Below are 19,880 nucleotides of genomic sequence, written 5' to 3'. Positions count from 1 at the left end.
AGACATTGATGACCAGTCTGAGTTTCTAAGTACTATATCAAACCACCTCCTAAGGTATTTTTGAGGGGTCTAGGGAAATTTTTAAACAAGTTTTTCCTCCTCTACCACCCAAAGATATTTACTGTTACCATTTTATTAAATTTCCTTCACGTGTATATTTGTATACAAATGCATATACCTTTTTACTAGCTTACAATCACGCTCTTTGTGTATACAATCATATTCTGTTTCACTTAATATAGTACAGCTTTTTCCCATGTCGTTATGCACGAATATTGTTTTTTATGAATTATAGAAAGTACACAATACAATAAAACATGCTCTTTCCCAAAGTGGGACTTCGGCTTGGGGTATGAAAAGCTACCAAGAGGACTTTAAACGTTAAGAGGTCCACAATGAGATCTTAAATCATGTTGATGTTTTCAACAGGGGAGGTCCAAAGAAAAGAGTCATTCTCTCTTAATATGGATGTGCATACTGGGAATCCCTAAGTGGAAAGCCTACCAGAACCTGATGGGGAAGGAGGACTAGCATTTCCTGACCATCTCTGGCCACCTACCAGACACTGTACCAGACAGTTCCACACATGTTCTCCCTTGATTTTCCTTGCACCTTGTGAATACAGGCATTTTCACCTCACCTGAGGGAAGGGAAAGACAGGCTAACAGTGCAGGCCACATGGGCATTGAGATACTGGAGTCTAAGGTCTTCCTTCTCTTAGAGAAGGTGGTTTCAGATGAAAAGAAACAGATGAAGAAAAGCAAAAATGAGCTGAATGAGTCAGGCTGAAATTACAAAAAACAAACAAACAAACAAACAAAAAACCAGCTGACAGGAGAAGATTTCAACACCAAGGAAAGGAACAACGAAGCCGAGAGAAAACAGGTTCAGTCTGGCAGGGACGAGAGGAGGGGATGCGGAGTTGAGGAAGGGGTTGGCTTTGCAAAGTAGTCCCCACAAAGAAAAAGACCTCGTTCTTCCAAGAGCCCGAAAGGGGGCTAATGGCAGTCTTGGGAGTGCAGGCCGGAAAGCAAGTACCACGAAGAGGGATCCTAGCTCTAGGGAGGGCCCGTTACACGTCTGAAAGGGGCGAGGAGCAGAGAACATCTGGAGGTTTAGGCTGCAGACCTGTGCCAAGGTGCCTGAGTAACACAGCAGGAAGTGTGCTAGATTGCGGCAGGGAGAAGAAATGCTGGAAAAGAAGGAGAGTCTGGGCTCAGTGCCTGACTTCCCCGATCCTTTCCTTCTCTGCTTGAACTCTTTCGGGAGAGTATAAAAAAGGTGAACTGTCGATGCGCTTCACTGAGCAAGGAGATGGGAGACCGGGCTGAGGCTCTTTCTCTCATGTGGGGAGGAACTGCGTCTCACACTGTGACACGGGGAAAACACAGTGCTGTGGACCCGATGAGACTCAGAACGCCTCCACATGCGATGGTCAGGCCAACCGCTTGGCTGGCAGGGGCCCCTTGTGGAATTCAGTTCTTGGCCAGAAACCCCTGCCTTAGACCTTGGAAGATAGGAGGGAGGCTCAGCAAATCTGGCGGCTGCTCTTTGGGTTTGGCAAACTCGAGATTTTTCCATCGCCTTGTGTTCAGCGAAACCGAAAATGTGTTTGGCTACAAACCCTTCTCTAATTTTTAAACCCCTGAGCATTTTTTACGTAAATTTGATACACATGTTTTTGTCTTATTTTTATTTAGCTCATCAAATCGAATTAGGAGCTACAATGATGAAGGGAACAATGCTGATTTCCAAGAAGATTTTAGAGCCTTTTTTTTCTTAGAACTAAATCGCATTTTTCTCCCCAACTGTTAAAATTACCAGACTGAGCTGGATTTGAAATTTAGAACCCAAATGTGAAATAAAGATCCATGCTTGGCAAAGAGGAGGTATAGCAGGGGAATGTTCTTAGGAAATCACAGTTAGAAAGGCAGGGCAGGCGTGGGGTTGGGGGTGAGGGGCTGCAGGCAGGAAAGGGGTAGTTACTCTTCATTAGATGGTTTGGAGAAATCTACCTGGCTTTCCGAGCTCCCCCAGAGAGGCCCACTCGCCACGTCTCTGGTGTTGGACTTTATCACCAGCACCCAAGGAAGAGGAGTTTCTACCCTAAGACTGGGAATGAGGGGGTCTCCTGTACCCCTCCACAGTAGCCAATTCCAACTGCCATTCCTCTTCTCTCTAACCGCCCCCCCCCAAGCTTCCCGGTTCTGGCTAAGCCCACTCCATCTGGAAGCATTTAAAACGTACAACAATTTTAATCTCGTGCAAAGGAATCTCCGGGTCTACACTACATACCCATTAAAGCTAAATTATACGTGCACAATCTTATTTTGCACAATTCTGTCTTGCCTAGGTTGGCACACACCAAAGACTATTACTGTCTTTCCCAATTACTTTTTCTACCACGCCATCATTTCCTACGACTTTAGTCCAAGGCCAGCAGTATTTCTCCGAGAAACTCGAGCCACTGAGGTCTCAAGACAAAGATCCTTTCAGAGCCCCTCGAACCTGTACTCAAAGGGTCCCTTAGACACTGTCCAAAGACATTTCTTTGAACTCAGCTACTCTCTCCTACAGACCCTGATCAAATTAGATAGACCTAGGGGCGCCTGGGTGGCTCAGTCATTGAGCGTCTGCCTTCGGCTCAGGTCATGGTCCTGGGGTCCAGGGATCGAGCCCCATGTTGGGCTCCCTGCTCCACGGGAGGCCTGCTTCTCCCTCTCCACTCTCCCTGCTTGTGTTCCTTCTCACACTGTGTCTCTTGCTGTCAAATAAATAAATAAAATCTTAAAAAAAAAATTAGATAGACCTGGGTACAAGTACCATCTTGTTATTTCATAACTGTTCAACCTTGGGGGAGTTATTTCACTTCTTTGAGGCTTAGTTTCCCAATCTGCAAAATGGGTATAATAGGCATATGGACCTCCTGGGGTTGTTGTGAGGATCAGATGAGATACTGTGTATAAAAAACACCATAAGTTGTCTGGCCCAGACTAAGCAGTTAATAAACATCACTTGTTATTATAAAAACTACACTTTATTGAACTCTACACCTGCTCTAACAGCACTTACATTTTTCCATAGGTGGCCAGTTTCCTTTTAAACACCCTGCCCACCTGTCAGTCCCTCACCAAAACTGAACCAACCAACCCAATTCCCTGTGAACTAGCATCACTCTACGTAGATGACGTAAGGTTTCTGATCCACCAACTGGGCTTTCTCATCAGTCCCCAGGGAGTCTACCATGCATGCCCAAGTTTTAAACCTACAGTCTCTTCTTTGGAGCCACAGCAACTGAGCAATTAGAAGATCTAAAATCTAACTGCGCAGAAATCATTCTCCTTCAAACCAAACTACATGTCTTCTCACTTTATATAGAAAGCATAGGTGTGTGTGGAAGGAGATGAGAAGGAGGTTTTTACTCTGCTTTAAGAAGCAAAATGTTTAATTAGTGCTTTCTGAGGACCACCCCCCCTCCCAGAACATGAGTCACACTTCATCTGTCCCTTTTGCAAAGTAGAAAGACAATGGCACCATTTAATATGTCTAATAAATGCCTCTCTCTCAAGAGAGGAAAATATAGAGTCCATGAGCCTAGTATTTATTGCTTTCCTCTGGCCAAGAGTAGTTTTCAGCAATAATTTATGGACCCTGAGGTTGGCCAGAATAGAGGGATCAGGGATCCACAAGCTTCTGGGGCACCTTGGACACTTTATGTAGTATTGGTCCTCGTCATGCAGAACTGCTGGGAGGGCTAAAAGAGAGACATCTATAGGCTCTGATGAATGGCAATTTTTATTTCCACCAGGCTGATCTCATTTGAAATGCTGGGTGATATCAGGAAAGGTGTGTGTCTTCCATGCCTTCTATTTACTAGAGATTCCCCCTCTGTGACTTCCCAACCTCTTGTGGCTACTTGTAATTTGAATGCCAGCCTCAGCAATACAAACTCTAAAAGAACCAACCCCCTGCTCACAGCCCTGCCAAAGGGGTGAGCCTGGGTGGCTGTTTATGCCCACCAAGGGCTCTGGAGTGGACAAGCCAAAGGGGCAATTTATGGGCTGGGAAGTCACTTGTGGCCTGGTATAAAAAGGGAGTTGAACCAATGAGATTGCTCTCTGGTCATCAGGAATCGGGAGAGTGAGAAAATGGGTTGACTGGTAGCAGAGACATATGGAACCTGACTGGCCACATAAGGGCAGAACACCCTCATGTTGAAAGTGACAGACTCCCACTGCTGGGGCTCTCTGGGGGGTGCCTTGATTCCAGAAGCACGCTCCCATAAAGACTGGCTGTTAAGGGTTCTTCTTGTGTGCACCATAAACATCTCGTCTAATATTATTATAACAAGCACCTCCTCTTTTGAGTTAGCTTGAGTGGGTTTTGGTTTCCTCCAACAAAAAGAGCCTTCAATAAAACAGCATCTACCCTTGGGAAGAACATGCAGATGGAGCTATATTTGAACATTCTGGGCATTTCCGGTGCAAGGCATTGTTCTAACAGGTAATTGCACAGAATGTGAACACCATTGGTTCCTGACGCACCTCTCCCTTCTATTGTAAAAACTGGAAAAGTTAAATCTCCCTCCCTCAACCTTCCTTGCAGCCGGGGGGGGGGGGGGGGGTCATGTGACACGGTCCTGGCCAATGAGACGCAAGTGAGGAACTGTTGGGGACAGACAGGCTGCCTGCTTCCTCCTTCCTGCCTTGTGTGAAGATGTTATGCCACCATCTTGCAATCATGAAGGGAAAGGCAGAGAAGCCGAGATGCCCATCCTGGCACACTTGAGGGGTTGCACCAACACTAGCTACCACCAAGTTCCAGCCTCCCCGACAGGTGGAAAAAAAAAAAAAAAGACCCTTAACCTACTATGACTTAGATTTCTCTACAACATAGAAGCAAAACGTTTTCTAAAGATACACCCTGAAACAGAACTAGATATTGTTTCCCGTATCATAAGTTATAAACATGTGTTGTTGGCTATTTTTAACATAAGTTTTAGGTGAGAAAAAGTTTTTAACCAAAAAGATGACAACTTGATTTCCAATTAACTCCTCTAAACATCAGCTGAATGATATAAGTTGTACAGGCGATTAAAATCAAAGAGGGGATAAGGTATATACAGGAACAACTCTGCAATAAGGCAGAAAGTGGAAGGCAGTAAAAGGCAGCTGCTTCACACGGATCTGTAGGGAGACCTTACTTCTGGTCAGGGAAGGGAGAAATCAGGGAAGTCTCCACAGCAGACTCTGGATGTTTGGAGATGGGGAGGAAAGGCATTCCAGGCAGAAGGAAGAATCTAAGCAACTCCAGGAAACTGAAGGTCGTGCACAGGAAGGACACAGCAAGTTCTTTCTGGCTAGTTCGGGGGAATAGAGATCAAGTTTTTGGTCTAGAAAGACAGACAAAATTGTAACATGCCTCAAATGCCAACCAAAGGAATCTGGGCTTTATTCTCATAGGCACGGGGTATGGTTGAAGGTTTCAGAGCTAACAGGAGTCAGAGTACCTGTTTGGGGATTTGTCCGATGACAAAATGTGGGATGGACTGAGGAGGCAGGAACGCCTCTAGGGGGCTGTGCAGCTAGCTGGGCAGGAAGTGGGGGAGTGCAGGAACCCAGACACTCAAAGTGAGAATGGAGTGGGAAAAAGGACCACTGCACAAGTACCTGTGACACAAGCTAGCTACTGTCTGCATATGGGGAGCGAGTCCCGGGAGGAATCATGTACACAATATTTTACTGCACAAAACAGAAACAAAAACCTCATGTGGTACCTCTGGAGCTGAAGACAGGAATGGTTTTATGTAGATGTTGGAGTCATGCACCTTCAGGTCATGGTCCCCAAGTCCCCTGGTCACTCCAATTGTTGCCATTACTCGGGCCTAGGGGTATAAGCAGAGGGTCATCAGAAAGATTCACACATACAGAAAAAGCATTCCCGTCACAATGTAGCTGCCACAGGCGGAGAGAGAAGCATTCATTTTCCAATTCCTTCTGTCCCTCTCCATGCCCCTTGCTACTAACTTATGTGGGTAGCTGTTTCCAAGGAAGGGCTCACCAAGATCACTTCTGTACTTAAGGAGTGGTTTTTCTACCAATTATCCCAAGTTTCATGGGTTGCTGCTGTCTCTTTTCAGAGTTCTTTTGTAGAAACTAGAAGGAAGGGAGGGTATCCAGGAAACTAAATCCAACACGTGTGATGGCTATAGCTCCTGAAATCAGTTCAAATCAAATCCAGCATTATCTGTCCATCCATCCAACCATCTGTCTGTGATATACCCACCCTACAAGAACCTGTTGAACACACCAGCCGTGTCTCCTGTTCCTGAGAGGCACTAGTGAGAGATGTAAAAAAAAAAAAAAAAAAAAAAAAAGTGAGTGGCAGCTCCCACCCTCCCAAAGCTCATAGAAGGCACTTCATGGCTAGAGAAAAGAAACTCTTTGCAACTCTGTAACCCGGCCTGCTAACATCCCCATAAATTCCCTCTGGGTGGAAATGTCACTTTGTTATAACTACACAGAGACCTCAGGGTTGAGACCTCACCACCTGTGCTTTCTCTAAACAGTTTAGTTTTCCCAAAGCTTTAAGGAAACAATACTATTAAACTAATGCCTACACAGTCAGCCTAAATAGCTCCCGGGATGCCACAGATTTGACTTAGCCAAACATTTACTGAGCACCTACTATGTGCGGAAATCAAGCTTAGACAAATGTCTAAGGACTTGTCCTTAATATAAAGGAACTTGTGAAGGGAGATAAGACATGTAGAGCATGGCCAAGTGCAGAATGACACAAGCGCCCTGGGTTAGAGGACTTCAGAGGAGGTAAAAATTCTGCGGAGAAAGCCTCCCAGAGGTGGTGACATGACATTTTTGTGCAGAAGGACGGGTAGCATTGAGCCAGGTAAGCACAGAGGGATGAAGTGAAAGTCTTTCTTGGTAGAATGGAGCCCAATGGCCTAACACTTGGATCATCAGTAACATATCCGGTGTAGGGTCATGGTGCCAAGACCCGGGCTTGACTCCTCACTCTACTGTCTGGGTAATAAGGGTACCTTATAAACGCGAGGAAACATGACAGTCTAAAACATGACCAGCATTTTCATCCTGTTTTCCCAAAAAGGCTATGGATTTTGGAGCTGGTTTCAGATCAGAAGATGGGCAGTTTGCATTAAAGTGGAAATGAAACCATGACATATTTTTTAAAAGCAAGAATCAAAGGGGGTAAAATGCAGGCATGTGATACGAAGCCTGGGGACCTCTGGTCAGGCGGGCTGCAGAAACTCTCTGCTCTGCTGGGGAGCTGCGCCTACTCCCTACTGGCTAAGAAGTGTTCAACTCCAAGTGTGAAAATCCTGAGTCCCTTGCGGCTCTTCTGCTCTCCCCGCTGCAATGGCAGCTTCTCTGGCTGGAAAAGCACAGGTGGGCGTTTTCGTCTAAAGAAATCTGATGTTTCTGCTAGTTACTGAACTTGTTTACAGAGGACGTAGGTGTTACCCACACAAATCCTTAAAAGCACTGGCACGAATAAAATGAGAAGTTATGGCTATGAAAGTCTTCCGAAACTTCTGGGTAGGTGTATGCAGACGGGAAAGAGAAACCCCCTGCAAAGGATCTAGATACAACTGACATGTTGCAGTTGTAAAGATTTCGCAAGAAATCATGGATCCCCTGACAGGGATCTTGTGCTGCTTCACTAATGGAGCAAGCCTGGAACAGACTGGAGCCACAGTGGCTTTTAAATAGGCCATCAGGTACGATGACAGAACTTGCCAGTTGCCTATCACAGAAGTGTCAAGCCCTAATTAACTGAAATGCTTGAGGAACATGAAGTCCTGGTGAAATGAACATTTGCTGAACTGGGGAAGCCCCTGGCTCCTTTAAATCTTATTCTGATCATCTTCTAAGAACACATTAGTCCATTTTCCTCTGGTATGGGAGAAAGTATTCTGTACGTAACTGAAAAGTGTACTTAATACCGATGCCTTTATTGAAGGCCAGCCGTGTGTCAGGTACCAGGCTGGGCAGGTGCATGGGATACAAAGGTAACAGGAGGTGGCTCTGAGCTTACTGGAACTCCCTGGGTATAGGAGGGTAATACTGAGAATCTCAGCCCCACAAAGCACTGCAGCTGTAGGCATAGGTCACTGGGCTGAGAGATGTGCATTAACGGTACCCATCACCTTGACAGGCCCACGCAACACTGTCAGGAAAAGAGTCCTTTCCTGTCACGATTCTCAATCAGGGATGGTAAGATAGAAGGTGGCCCATTTCTATGAACAGGGCAAATTCGTTTGAAAAATGATCCCTCTGTGAATCAGATGTTTGTATTTCATTCCCTCCACGGAATGTCTCCTTCCACTGAAATCACTGCTACACTGAGCCCAAATCTAAACCCGTGTGCTCTCCCACGCATGTACGTTCAGAGGTGCATGCACACACACACGCTCAAGTTCTGTCCATAAAGGCACCCTTCAATTTTATTATGAGTCACTTCTTCCTCCAAAAAACTATGAAATATTGGAAAAAATTCAGTTGAAGATTCTTCTTAATGTGAGCACGTTTTTCACTTCTAATTGGAGCTCTCAGCCCAGACAGAGTTGAAGTGTACTCGTGTTCAGAGGAAGAATGCAATGACTCAGAGCTGTTTGTTCTTACTGGCAAACAGTTTCAAAGCTTCCCCATCTCCAGTCCAGGATGGCCACTTCCTCCAGCCTCCGCTCCTAGACCAAGACAGACAAACAGCCTTCCCGTGCTCCACAGCATGCCTGCTGCTTAGGGTGTGGTTCTGACTGGGGCCCTGGGAGCTCGTGACGAGCGATCTTTGCTAGCTTAGCCCAGGCTCTGGTGCACGGGATCCTCCAGCTTCCTCACAGTGAAGCTTTGGATCCCCTTGCCTGGGGCAAGCAGAGAAGCATCCTTGCAGAGTCTGAACTTCCGTGGTGGAGCGTGAGAGTTCCAGAAGCCGGGAGACGGCTGTGGCTCCACATCTCCCACCACCCCTGGCCAGCTGTGTGACTCTGCAGGAGCCGATTTCACCTCAGAGTCTCAGCGGCCTCGTCTGCCAAATGGACCTAGTACCACCAGCCCTGCCTGCCTCGTGGCTTGTCAGAAACACAGGGAGATGACATACGTGCATGGGGTCACGGTTAAACGCTGTAAAAAGTTATTCAGATAGATTGGAGAAATGGAATGTTATTTTCACAAAATGGACTTTCGTCCCTTGTGCTCACCACTCATCCTCCCCTCTCCCAACCCCCGCCACTCCTCGGACCCTCAAGACAGGAGGCCTGAAGGATGATGGAAGGGGAGAGTCTTTCAAGCTGTCAGGGCTATAAAATGCCAGGCTGCGGAGTGGGGCACAGAGACTGCCATGGGCGGTGCGGGGACAGAGCCTGCTTCTCTCGGTCCAGGGGGAGTGCACATGCCTACCTTCTTGCCTTCTCCATATATAAGGGGAAACTTCAAGTCATCATCCTCAATGGTTTTGTATGCCCTGTAGGGGGATAAACAACATTTAAAAAAAAAGGTTTGCACTCAATTAGTGACCCGCTGCCCTGACACAGGCGACTAGGTTCTTCATTCTCCCGGATGCTCCATCACTCGCCACGCTGCCAATCTCCCCGTGCACAGACTTATTCTTCCTCCAGAACTATGTGGATACACATAATTAACAAACCAGAAGCTATCGACTCTGTATTCGCTTGCAGAGGGAGAAAATAAGGGGGGGGTTATACTCATAATTAGCAAGAAGGCGGTAGGTGGGTTTTGGTCCTTAGCATTTAGCGCCTGTGTGCCTGGAAGTGGCCTGGCAGCAGTGACAAGGGTCTTGTCATTAATCCAAAGCTGAGAAACAGCAGAGCTCAGAGAAGGATGGAGAGTGAAACTGCTCCCTGAGCTGGTTCTGACCTTCAGGGGTTGTTTACACCAAAGCAGCCTCGTACTGGGATGGCTGGAGAAGGAACATTTAGAGCCTGTTTGACCTCGATACGATAGTCAAGGTTGGCAGAAAATTCTTTGTTTCACCATTGATATTAAATGGCCATTCGACACATGGAAAGAAAATCCAGTTTATGGTTCAATGGTGTGTTCTAGACACGGTTGTCTGGATGCCAGTGCATAGACAGCAGAGGGTGGTCAGGCTAACACAGGAGAGAAAATGAAGTCTACGTCTTGCCATTTTGCTCATAAGAAGTTAAAATAACACATGAGCAGCAAAGGAACAAGGCACTTGATTACTAACTGTACCTGGGTAAGGAGCTCCACCTTTTTTGGTCTCAGTTTCCTTATCTGTAAAATAAGGATAATCACATAGGATGTAAAGAGCTTAGCACAGAGCCTGGCACGTGGGAAGTATTCATTTAGTGGTAACTACTACTACTATTTAATAGAATAGATAACGAATACTTGGCACACCAGCTCCCCTTTCTGTAAAATGGGGACAGCACTGCCAATTTACCACCTCAGAGAAGTATTAGGGACACCAGGTAAAAACTGGGGTGGCGTCTACGAGGTGAGGTGCTAGAAACAAGACGCTTCTCTAAAATAATGTCTGCTGAGTGCATGAAGAAAACTAATTTGTGAAATGGGCTCCCAATCTTGGATATATATATATCCTATAAATAGATAGATGACAGATCGGTCTATATATATATAGGCAACTTGGGAGTGAACCTGAAATCAAATTTATGAAAGCTCTGGATATACAAAAGAATACAATCTAATTCAAAGAGAGTTCAACCCGAAAGCTAACACAGGGACACCCTTATTTTCTGGGAAATTATTGAGGTAAGTTGTTCCTTCCTAAGGGATCAGTGAAGATTTGGCACCAGATGTGCCTGGGCTCCTGTTCAGCCCTGGGCAAGCAGGCGAACCTGCCTCTCTGGACCTCAGGATCCTCATTAATCAGAGACAGGAAAACTGAGGCTTACTCACAGGGTTGAGGATTAAGATGGCCTAATGAATATGCCGAGCTTCGGAAGCCTTTAGCACGGTGCCTGGCACAAGCTGAGAGCGTGATAAACGCAAGTTGCTGGTACTGCCATCAAGTGGGCCCAGAGGTACTCTAGGAATTCAATTTCAAAAAAAGAACTGTACTACTTCCTTTCCCCAAATCTACCCAATTAACACGAGGTGGAAATAGCTACTTTGATGTTTTTATAGTCACACGAACTATTTAAAATGCTGTGGTATACAAGTCATTTGGGGGAACAAATAGAACTATTATTAGAATACACTCAGCTTGGGGAATGAATGAATTCTTAAACCAGTGGTTTCTCAATCCTGGTTACACATGGAAGCACCTGGGAGAGCTTTTAAAATTCCTGATGCCCAGGTCACAGTTCAGAACAATTAAATCTGAACCTCTGGGGGTGATAGCCAGGCACTGGGATTTTTTTTTTTTAAAGCTACTTTGTGCAGTCAAATTTGTGATTACATTATGCATCAAAATTGAGAACAATCACTATAGACCAAGTGTCATTTGCTAATATTCAAAGTCAGTTGATCAATTAGCTTGATCCTAAAGCTGACACTGTGTGGCTCAAGGGCCAAGAGGAAAATGGCCTGAGAAAGGCTCTGAAGTGGGTGTGACCAGGGCTTGGGGACAAGACCAGGGACAAGACCGCAGAGCCCACCAGAGCCCTCTCCCATGGACAGCGGGCCTCCCACAAACGTGTGTTTGCAGTTTAGAGGGCCACCCCTGTTCCTACCCATTGGAAAGGCTTATCTGCTGTTCATACTGCATTACAGTCCATGTCCAGGCTTTAGGCTTGGCTCTACCCTTCCAGCTCAGCCTTGACTGCAGCCTTCTCAGCTGGGGGATGCAAGAGAAGGACAATGGTTTGCAGTTGGAGCTCCAAGAGAGGGAGTTACTTGGGACCTATGATTCACAGAAAATATCTCTTCCTTCGTATCAGATCCCATGATTTCACAAATCCTGATTCAATTAAAAAACTCCAAGAATCAATTACTCACTAGTTTTTACAATAATATAATTGACCAGAGATCATATTCAAATAATTACTTGTTACAAGAAAGCAAAACTGAAAGGCTTAGGAAAGATTTTCAGAATAACCCTTATTTTGGGTCAATCCTTAATGAATATTTATGATGCCAATTGACGGAAGGATGGGGAAAAAAAAATCGAGGCTTAAAAAGGGCTCAATTAAAGGCGCTTTCCCTAAGTGGAGGTAAGTTTCATTAAGCAAAGAAGTTCCCATTAAACATTTTCTGAAAAGTAATGGTTTCCCTTGCAATGTGGATTTTGCAAAGCCGAAAAGACAAGGAAAAGGCACCATTGGTCCAGACCTATGGGAAGGAAAACCTCAGCACTGAGAGAGACTGAGAGGCCAAGTTGTCTGTGTCCCAAGTGTGGGAGTCCCTCCTATACCAACACGCCTCATATGGGTCCCTGGCTTCTGTCGTGCAATGGACTGCTCTGGACAGTCACTGTCCTGGGAGCTCTGCGGCATGCAGCATCAGCTGATTCTATTGGAGAACAGCCTTGGGAAATTCTTTCTTAAACCCCTCAGTCAGCCATTGGCATATTTCAAAGTTCTCTGACTTCTAAGGCAAGAGGGAGGCCCTGACTGCTCCCACTTCACTCGCCCTTCCAGACTGAGGCTTGCTGCCACCGAGTCGGTCCCTCTACCTGCTCACACAGGTCTGGATGCTCTCCCATCCTCCCTGATGACTTCCGCCTAGGTTCACAGGTGGCTTCCCACTCTTTCCCCTGCAGTTATTCTCAGTCATTTTAGATGTGTGGATAATGCTTCTGGAATCCTGACTTTGTCACTCCCAACCTACTTCCCGATGACCTTCCTTATGGCTCCCTAGCTCCCCAGTCATGTGGGTTGCACCAAGGACATCCTCTCCTTGGAGCCTCCCACTGCGAGCCGTCCCTCCTCTCTCACTGGCTTGCTGGGGCTCCCAGGCCACGTCCCCTCCCTGGTCCCAGCACTCTACCTCCCTCCTGCTGGCCATACACATTCATCAGCCAGCCTCTGCTTGGAACAGTTCTTTTGAATACTTCCCTTGTTGGCAGCCTAGGCTCCCACATCCACTTGATCTTCTAGTAAGAGGGAAACACAAGAGGAATTGAGGGTTTTGTCTGCTGATATCCTACCCAATACGGTCAGCTCTACCTTCCCAACAGGTCCAGTACCTTTGCCGCCACCACCGTCTCTTGCCCACACCATGGCAATGGCCTCACCGGGCCTGCCTGCAATTATCAAGGTAAGAGCAGACTGTGCCAGGGCCAGGATGATGGCGGTGAAGGTGCTGGAAACTGCTCGGTTTTGTCCTTTATCTCTATTCTCAGAGCAACCAGAGTAATTATTTTAAAATGTCAGAGAGCGTCATTACCCTGCTCGAACCCCCCAATGATTTCCCCATCATACTCTAAATAAAAGCCAAGTAATGAAATGACCTTCTTTAACGTGCTCCCCTCCCCCAAATGTCCTCTTCCCCTTCTTCGTTTTTGTCCTTGTCATCTACCCCCCCCCCCAACATGTGAAGTATTTTCCTTCCTGGTGTTTATTTTCTCCACTGCCCCCTGCACCCCATGCCCCGCTTAAGTTCTGAGGACGGAGATATTCACCTCACCACCTGTGGCATCCCTGGTATTTTAAAGAGGGCCCAAATGTAACGGGTGTCCAAGAAATATTAGACTGTGTGAGCAAATCAATGAACGCCCACGACCTTGGGCAGTGGCTTTATTCTGCCCTTCTGTATTTTCTCGTCCTACACATATTCACAAAACAAAAGCAAAGAGCTTTCTGAGTTTCCCTGCCTGCTCTCTGGGTCTCGGAGGTGCTGCCTGCAGCGGACACGCACCCACCGGCAGGCATGTCCCTTGCCTGCCTCTGGTCTTGGCTGGCTGTGCGCCACTCTCTGCGGTCTTTTAGACACATTCTCTGAACATCTGAGCTCAAGAGGTCCCTGTTCAGCCACACGGACGTCCTTTCACCCTCTTGATGAGCAGCAATTACAGGACGCCTCCAGGATGAACACATCTCGTCCCAGTGTCAGTTCCGTGGTTGTTTTCAGAGAGAGGTTTGCCTGTATTTTCGGTCTGGACGAGCAGCCTGCTAGCCAGTCTCCCACAACAACTTCTTTTAATTCACAATCTTCACTCTTCAGCTTAAAATTCCCCATTGGACAACATGGCCCTCTGTGATCTGATCTTTGCACGCCGCTCGGATCTCTTGTATCCCTCCGCTAATCCCTCCGCTTTCCTAAGCCCGGCTTTCTCGCGGTCCCTCTAACATGCCCCGGGGCCCTTCTTCCCCTGGGTCCTCCCATACTGCCCCCCGCGCCTCTCCTGACCGCTCCGGGTCATCATGCTGCAGCTCTTCGTGCTTCCGCAGCACAATCGCAAGCTACCTATTTATTAACTTTGTTTACTTCTTTCTAGCCCCCCAGCCCCAGGACATTCGCTCAATGAAGGCAGGGACTTCTGTCTTATTCACTTTCCTGTCCACAACCATGCAGGCACACTGTGGATGCGAAGCTGATCCGAGCTACGTGGATGAACAGATGAGTGAAGGTTAGCACTTTCTCCTCAGCATGCATGCTTCCCGCTAAAGACATAACAAGGTCTTGGCTTCCCCACTCATCTTACCTTCACAGTAAGCTTTTTTATGGCTGAAATTCAGGGCCTAGTCCAATCAGGGATACCCTGGACTTGTGTGTACCTCTTTACATGAGAATTTTAGGTTCCCCTTTATTACCAATATATAGTAGTACACAGTCATAAAGTTATAAAAGAACAGCATTTATGATACTCTTGCCTATTACTTTCTCCTGATGATTCCTAAGTTCCACCTCCAGAATGGCAGGTGTTTTTTTGTTGTTGTTGTTACATGGTTCTCCAAGGTCTAAAGTGTTACCTAGACACATTTCTTCCATATTAACTTGCTAAAGCAAGTCTTCCACTAAGAAAGTTCTTCTGTGCCTTTGCCAGATTTCTCCATTCTCAGTCAGAGTCCCCACTCGGACATCTGAACCCACAGGCCAGCGACCCAAAGTTCACACTTTGGCACCATCCACGTAGATCACTTCCCATGATCTTCTTTCTCTCCCAGATCAGGACCTTTAATTAGAAAGAGGGACAGAAATACCACGCATTTCCCTAAGTCTTGGTTCCCTCAGCAGTACTTCAAAGGCATTTAAGAAGAACGTGACCCCTTTGGGACTGCCTAATTCCAACAACCCATTTGTATGACCCCAATGACACATGCCAGTGAGTCATATTCTTCCACTCGCTAACCTCTCACCATGGCCTGGGATGCCTGTCCTCCCCTGGGAAGCTGTCTAACTAGATCTTCCCTTCTCTCTGCTGTGGTCTAGTAGAGAACATCAGGCCTGGAGTCAGAGGTTTTGAAGTCACAGCTCTGTCTTCAACTGAACTAGCTGTGTGACCTTGGCAAAGTCCCTCAACCTCACTGAACGTGCTTCTTCAGCTGGGTTCTGCACGAGGCCGCAAGGATTAAATGCAAATATGTCTGAGAAGTCCTTTGTGAAGGATAAGGTGCTATTTAATTCAATGGTGACCGCAGGGGCCTAGTTCTTTCTTCACTGCTTGTGTATTGCACAGATAACGGGAGCATGGGCCAGAAGACAGCACATCCCCACAGGAAAACTGCTTTTTGCTGAACACCCAAGACACCCCAACTCATTACTGCTGCCGATATCAAAGCACAAAGGACAGCGCCTGGGCAACTTTATTCAGAGAAGTCCACTGTTCTGCTCTAAAGTGACCAATCAGAGACTCAGAAAGATACCTCAGAGCTAATAATCTGCAGGGAATGCTTTGGGGTTGGTCTCAAATAGGCATGAAAGGAGCACTTCCCTCCCCCTCAGCAAGAAGTTGAGTGCCCCTTCTGGGAGGAAGGTAAAAGCCACAGGAAGTCTCATTTTGCTCACAGCAAAAACCAAGTCTTAGACAGGGGCACACTGCATAGGGGCTGAGCAGGTTTGGATGGAGGATGGTGAGCAGAAATGTCTAGGTCTTTGGTCCCCACTTCTGCTTCCTATGACCAAATCTCAACAAAAGCTTGAATCCCAGAAGGCTGGGATGAAACACCACCTGGGCCTGGCTGGTCAGGAGCAGACACATGCCTGGAGCCCAAATGCCACTCATGGCTTTTAAGGGCTTGGCACAACCCCAATTCAGCAATTCATGGAATCCGCAGAGGCTCTCCCCTGCCTCGCTTTTCTCCACACCCACCCTCCCCAGACCTTCCTGGAAAAAGCAACACAGAGCTGGCCGTCACCTCATGCTTCCTTTTTCCTGCCAGCAATCTGTATTTCCAAAGGAATCAAACCCAAAGCCACAGAGCAGTAAATGAAGGCTGCTTCCTGCTCCTTGAGGAGGCCCTGCAACAGGCAACCCACTCTCCCTCTTCACTGTATGAATATCCATGTGTTTCCTGTAAAGCAACATAAGAGTATTTTCTATTTTATTAGATCTTACTCTCATTTTTTAATATCTTCTTCCAAGAGGCCCTTTTCCCTGGTTTCCAAGACTCATAGTTAAGAAATCCCCCCAGAAATTTCTCAAATTTATCTCTGGATCAAATCTTAATATGCTGGAAAAATGTCACTAAACTGTCAGGGAAGAGGATCTGAGCCAAGCTTAATGAAATCAGGCTCAAGTCAGAGATCTGGAATCAGGATGAGAGGCGGCCGTTGTGGCCTCAGGATGAGCTGGAAGACACTGAGAAATATCCCGTATCTACCAGGTAGCTTGAGGGTTCAGAAGTATCCTTTAAGATATTTCCGGGCAGATCCAACATCTCTGTCACAGGCTTGCCATTGTATAGCAGACTTTAGTTATTTGTAAATCTACATTTTGGGGGGCAGGGGTCATATTTTGATGCCTTGAGTTCCTGGATTCTGTGCTAGGAGTCGTCATCAATTGATATCTTGATTACATGATTCCTGGGAAAGTTCGCTGTGGGGCCAAGGCTCTACAAACAAATGCTACCTCATTTTCTCCTTTTAGTCCTTGGAGCATCGTTTAAATTATTTGAGGCCTGGAGGCCCTGAGCTATATACAAGTTGATGTTCTTGTGCTAATATAGCACAATAGTCTGGATTCAATCTCAAACAATAAGCTTGAATTGTAAAAGCATGATTAATATTTGGTGATATAATTTGGACGTGCCGTGCTGCCTAGCTTGTGTACATCTGGCTATCTCCGATGAGAGAAACAAATGAAAGGGAGAACCTTCTGGCTATCTCTCCAGAAAACCTTTTTCCTCTGTTCCCTGACATTGTGGTTGCCCTTGAGGAAATCCCCCGATTCATAGACCCGTAATCCCTGGGAAAATGCCTACCTCTCCCCTCCCTATCACCAGTATGCCTGAACCAGCTCCTGTCTGGAATTCTGGAAGCAGTAACCATTCTTGTAATTTGGCCTAAAGACTCCTCTTCCTCACACTAGGTCTGTGGGGGGATAGCACAAGGCATCAGCGCTTGCTCTCACTGCACTAGCCCACGTTCCTGGGGAAAGTCTACTGGCTTAGTTAGAGCAGATCTCGTTAACCCAGCAATATTCACCCTTACCATGTTATACACACTGACATTTCCTTTTCTCCTTACACTACTTAGTTTGTTCAAAATGCTCATCTCCCTACATGAAATTGCTTTCACAACCCACTAATGGGTCCCTACCCACAGCTGAAAATTTGGGTAAAGGAAAAGGACCTGCTCCTAGTAGCTCCAAATCAGCTTAGGTTTTGACCAGATGAGAGCAATGGCCTCTACCAGAATCCTTCATGAATGTTTACTGAGCATGTACTAAGTGCCAGGCACTAGCACAAGTGCTGGGAATGTGGAGTTAAATAATATAAATAAAGTAAAAGTCATCTCTGAACTCATGGGCCCAAGATTAGGAATGAAAAAGGATTCACACAGAAGAAGATGCTTTGAGTCAGTCTTTCAGAAATGTAATTGGTCATGTGTGCATGTACACAAAACAGAACCAGTATTATTTCAGGATAAAACTTTCTGGATGACTTTTAGGGAAATTTCAGATTTAGAAATTATTTCTGATTCAGTATCCACTTGGTGTGCATTAGCACTTGGCTAGGAGAGTTCTCCATACTCTAATCAATAACATTTAGATCTCCCATAGGTATGAATCACAGATCCTTATTTTATGAGCACACAGATATGGAATGATTTCTGCTTTCTCAGGGACCATTTATTCTGAAACAAACATGAATTTCATTGACATTGGCCTTTATATTGTATGAAACCAAGTCAATATATACAAACCAAGAAATAACCAAAATTGACCCCATTTCCATGAATGGTGGGGAGAAAACAGCAGACAGACTGTTCCCTGCAAAGAGGGTTTTACTGCAGAGTCCAGTTCCTCTGGTTCACAAAGCTTCTCTCTCTCTCTCTGGACACACGGATATTTGTACATGGGAGCACCAAGTCCTGCAGTGTCCCCACGGGGAAGCCACACATGCACCAGGACTCTATCCTATGCTACATCATTTCAGTATTTCCATTCGAGCGTCTTTGAACTGGTCACATCACCTGGCAGAGCTCAAGTATCTCAAAGTAGGCATCAGTGCTTTTTCAAGTCTTCTGTTTTATCCCAAAAAGCCAAGAGAATTTTGCATAATAATCATATATGTAACATTTATTTCAACACAGAAAAATATCCTCCTCTACCCCCAAAATCTTCAGTTGAAACCCTCAGTCTTCTGGAATCTTCTGCTGACCCTCACGTGACTCGAGCCTCAGGGTAAGAAGCACAGGCCTGGGCAATGGCTGACGATCTTTACCAATGGAAAGAGCACCAAACTCTGAGGTCCTGCATTAAGGCAGCCCCACTGTTTCAGATGATGAATGGTAAAGGCAACAACTGATTTAACAACTGTTAAATCTTCTGCTGCCGCCTCAACCCGAATGCTCACAGAAGTTCTAATATACCCATCACTGGTTGTACACTCTCTTCTGGGGACTGTTTTTATGTAATTCTTTTTTTAAAAGATTTTCTTTATTTATTTGAGAGACAGAGAGTGAGCGCATGAGGAGGGGGAGTTGGCAGAGGAAGAGGGAGAGGCAGGTTCCCTGCCGAGCAGGGAGCCCCAGTTGAGGCTCCATTCACCTGAGTGGAAGACAGACACTTAACCATCTGAGCCACCCAGGTGCCCCTAAACTTTTATAATGCAAAGCAAGTTTATAAGACAGATATTAACATTAACCCAAATAAGAAAATGGAGGTCACACAACTAGGAAATAGAGGTCTAACTCACTTCCAGGTCTGCCCTTTGCAAAGTGCATTGTGGTCTCCGTCATGGTTCTTTGCCATCCTTAAGGAGCTATGAATACATGGTAAGTGCCATAAAATGTCATGATATCCAATAGGACTGCTTAATTACTAATCCTCATCATCAGGGTAAATCATACAAATTTTTAAAAAGTTTACCCCCCAACCCCCCAGGTTTTTAAAGTGGTAGGTCACACAGAAGATTAAACATACCACCTTCTTAGGCTTGTTCTTCTCTTGCCAATATGGTGGATGTTCCAGATCACCGTAGAATTAAGTCTAACCTGAGGTTGAGCTTTCAAATTATCCTGTTGATAATATATTGCAGACTCTAAATCTTCACACTTAGATACCCAGTTTTTCACAGGGTGATCCAAGGCCATCCAAAAGGATTGGGCAAATCTGGGGAGGGAGTATCATTTATTCAGGATGAAGAGGAATAAGAAACCAGCAAGTTAGATGCCCTAGGAGCATGGTTTCCTAATTATTCCATATATTTATACCCTGCCCGGGGCCTGGACTATCCAGGTTATAGGCATAAGCATCAATATGGAAAAGAGACACTCAACTCAACTCTGACCCAC

At 46.0% G+C, this 19,880-nt stretch overlaps 1 protein-coding gene across 2 annotated transcripts in view; it reads right to left on the bottom strand.

Moving 5' to 3' along the window:
- The window catches only part of PPM1H (protein phosphatase, Mg2+/Mn2+ dependent 1H), a 238,370-nt gene that overhangs the window by 31,958 nt on the left and 186,532 nt on the right, over nucleotides 1-19,880 (bottom strand). For both annotated transcript variants that reach the window (XM_073900727.1, XM_025883158.2), the window contains exons 7-8: nucleotides 9,435-9,498; nucleotides 5,777-5,884 (exon numbers count right to left, since the gene is read on the bottom strand). In XM_073900727.1, coding sequence (XP_073756828.1) covers nucleotides 5,777-5,884; nucleotides 9,435-9,498 — 172 coding nt within the window. The remainder of the gene's footprint in view (nucleotides 1-5,776; nucleotides 5,885-9,434; nucleotides 9,499-19,880) is intronic.

The sequence above is a fragment of the Callorhinus ursinus genome, unplaced genomic scaffold (assembly GCF_003265705.2).
Source record: "Callorhinus ursinus isolate GAN/ISIS: 27379988/994484 unplaced genomic scaffold, GSC_fseal_2.0 scaffold14, whole genome shotgun sequence".
Lineage (NCBI taxonomy): Eukaryota > Metazoa > Chordata > Mammalia > Carnivora > Otariidae > Callorhinus > Callorhinus ursinus.
The sequence above is the reverse complement of the archived record's forward strand: the minus strand, read 5'-3'. Positions and strand labels throughout refer to the sequence as shown.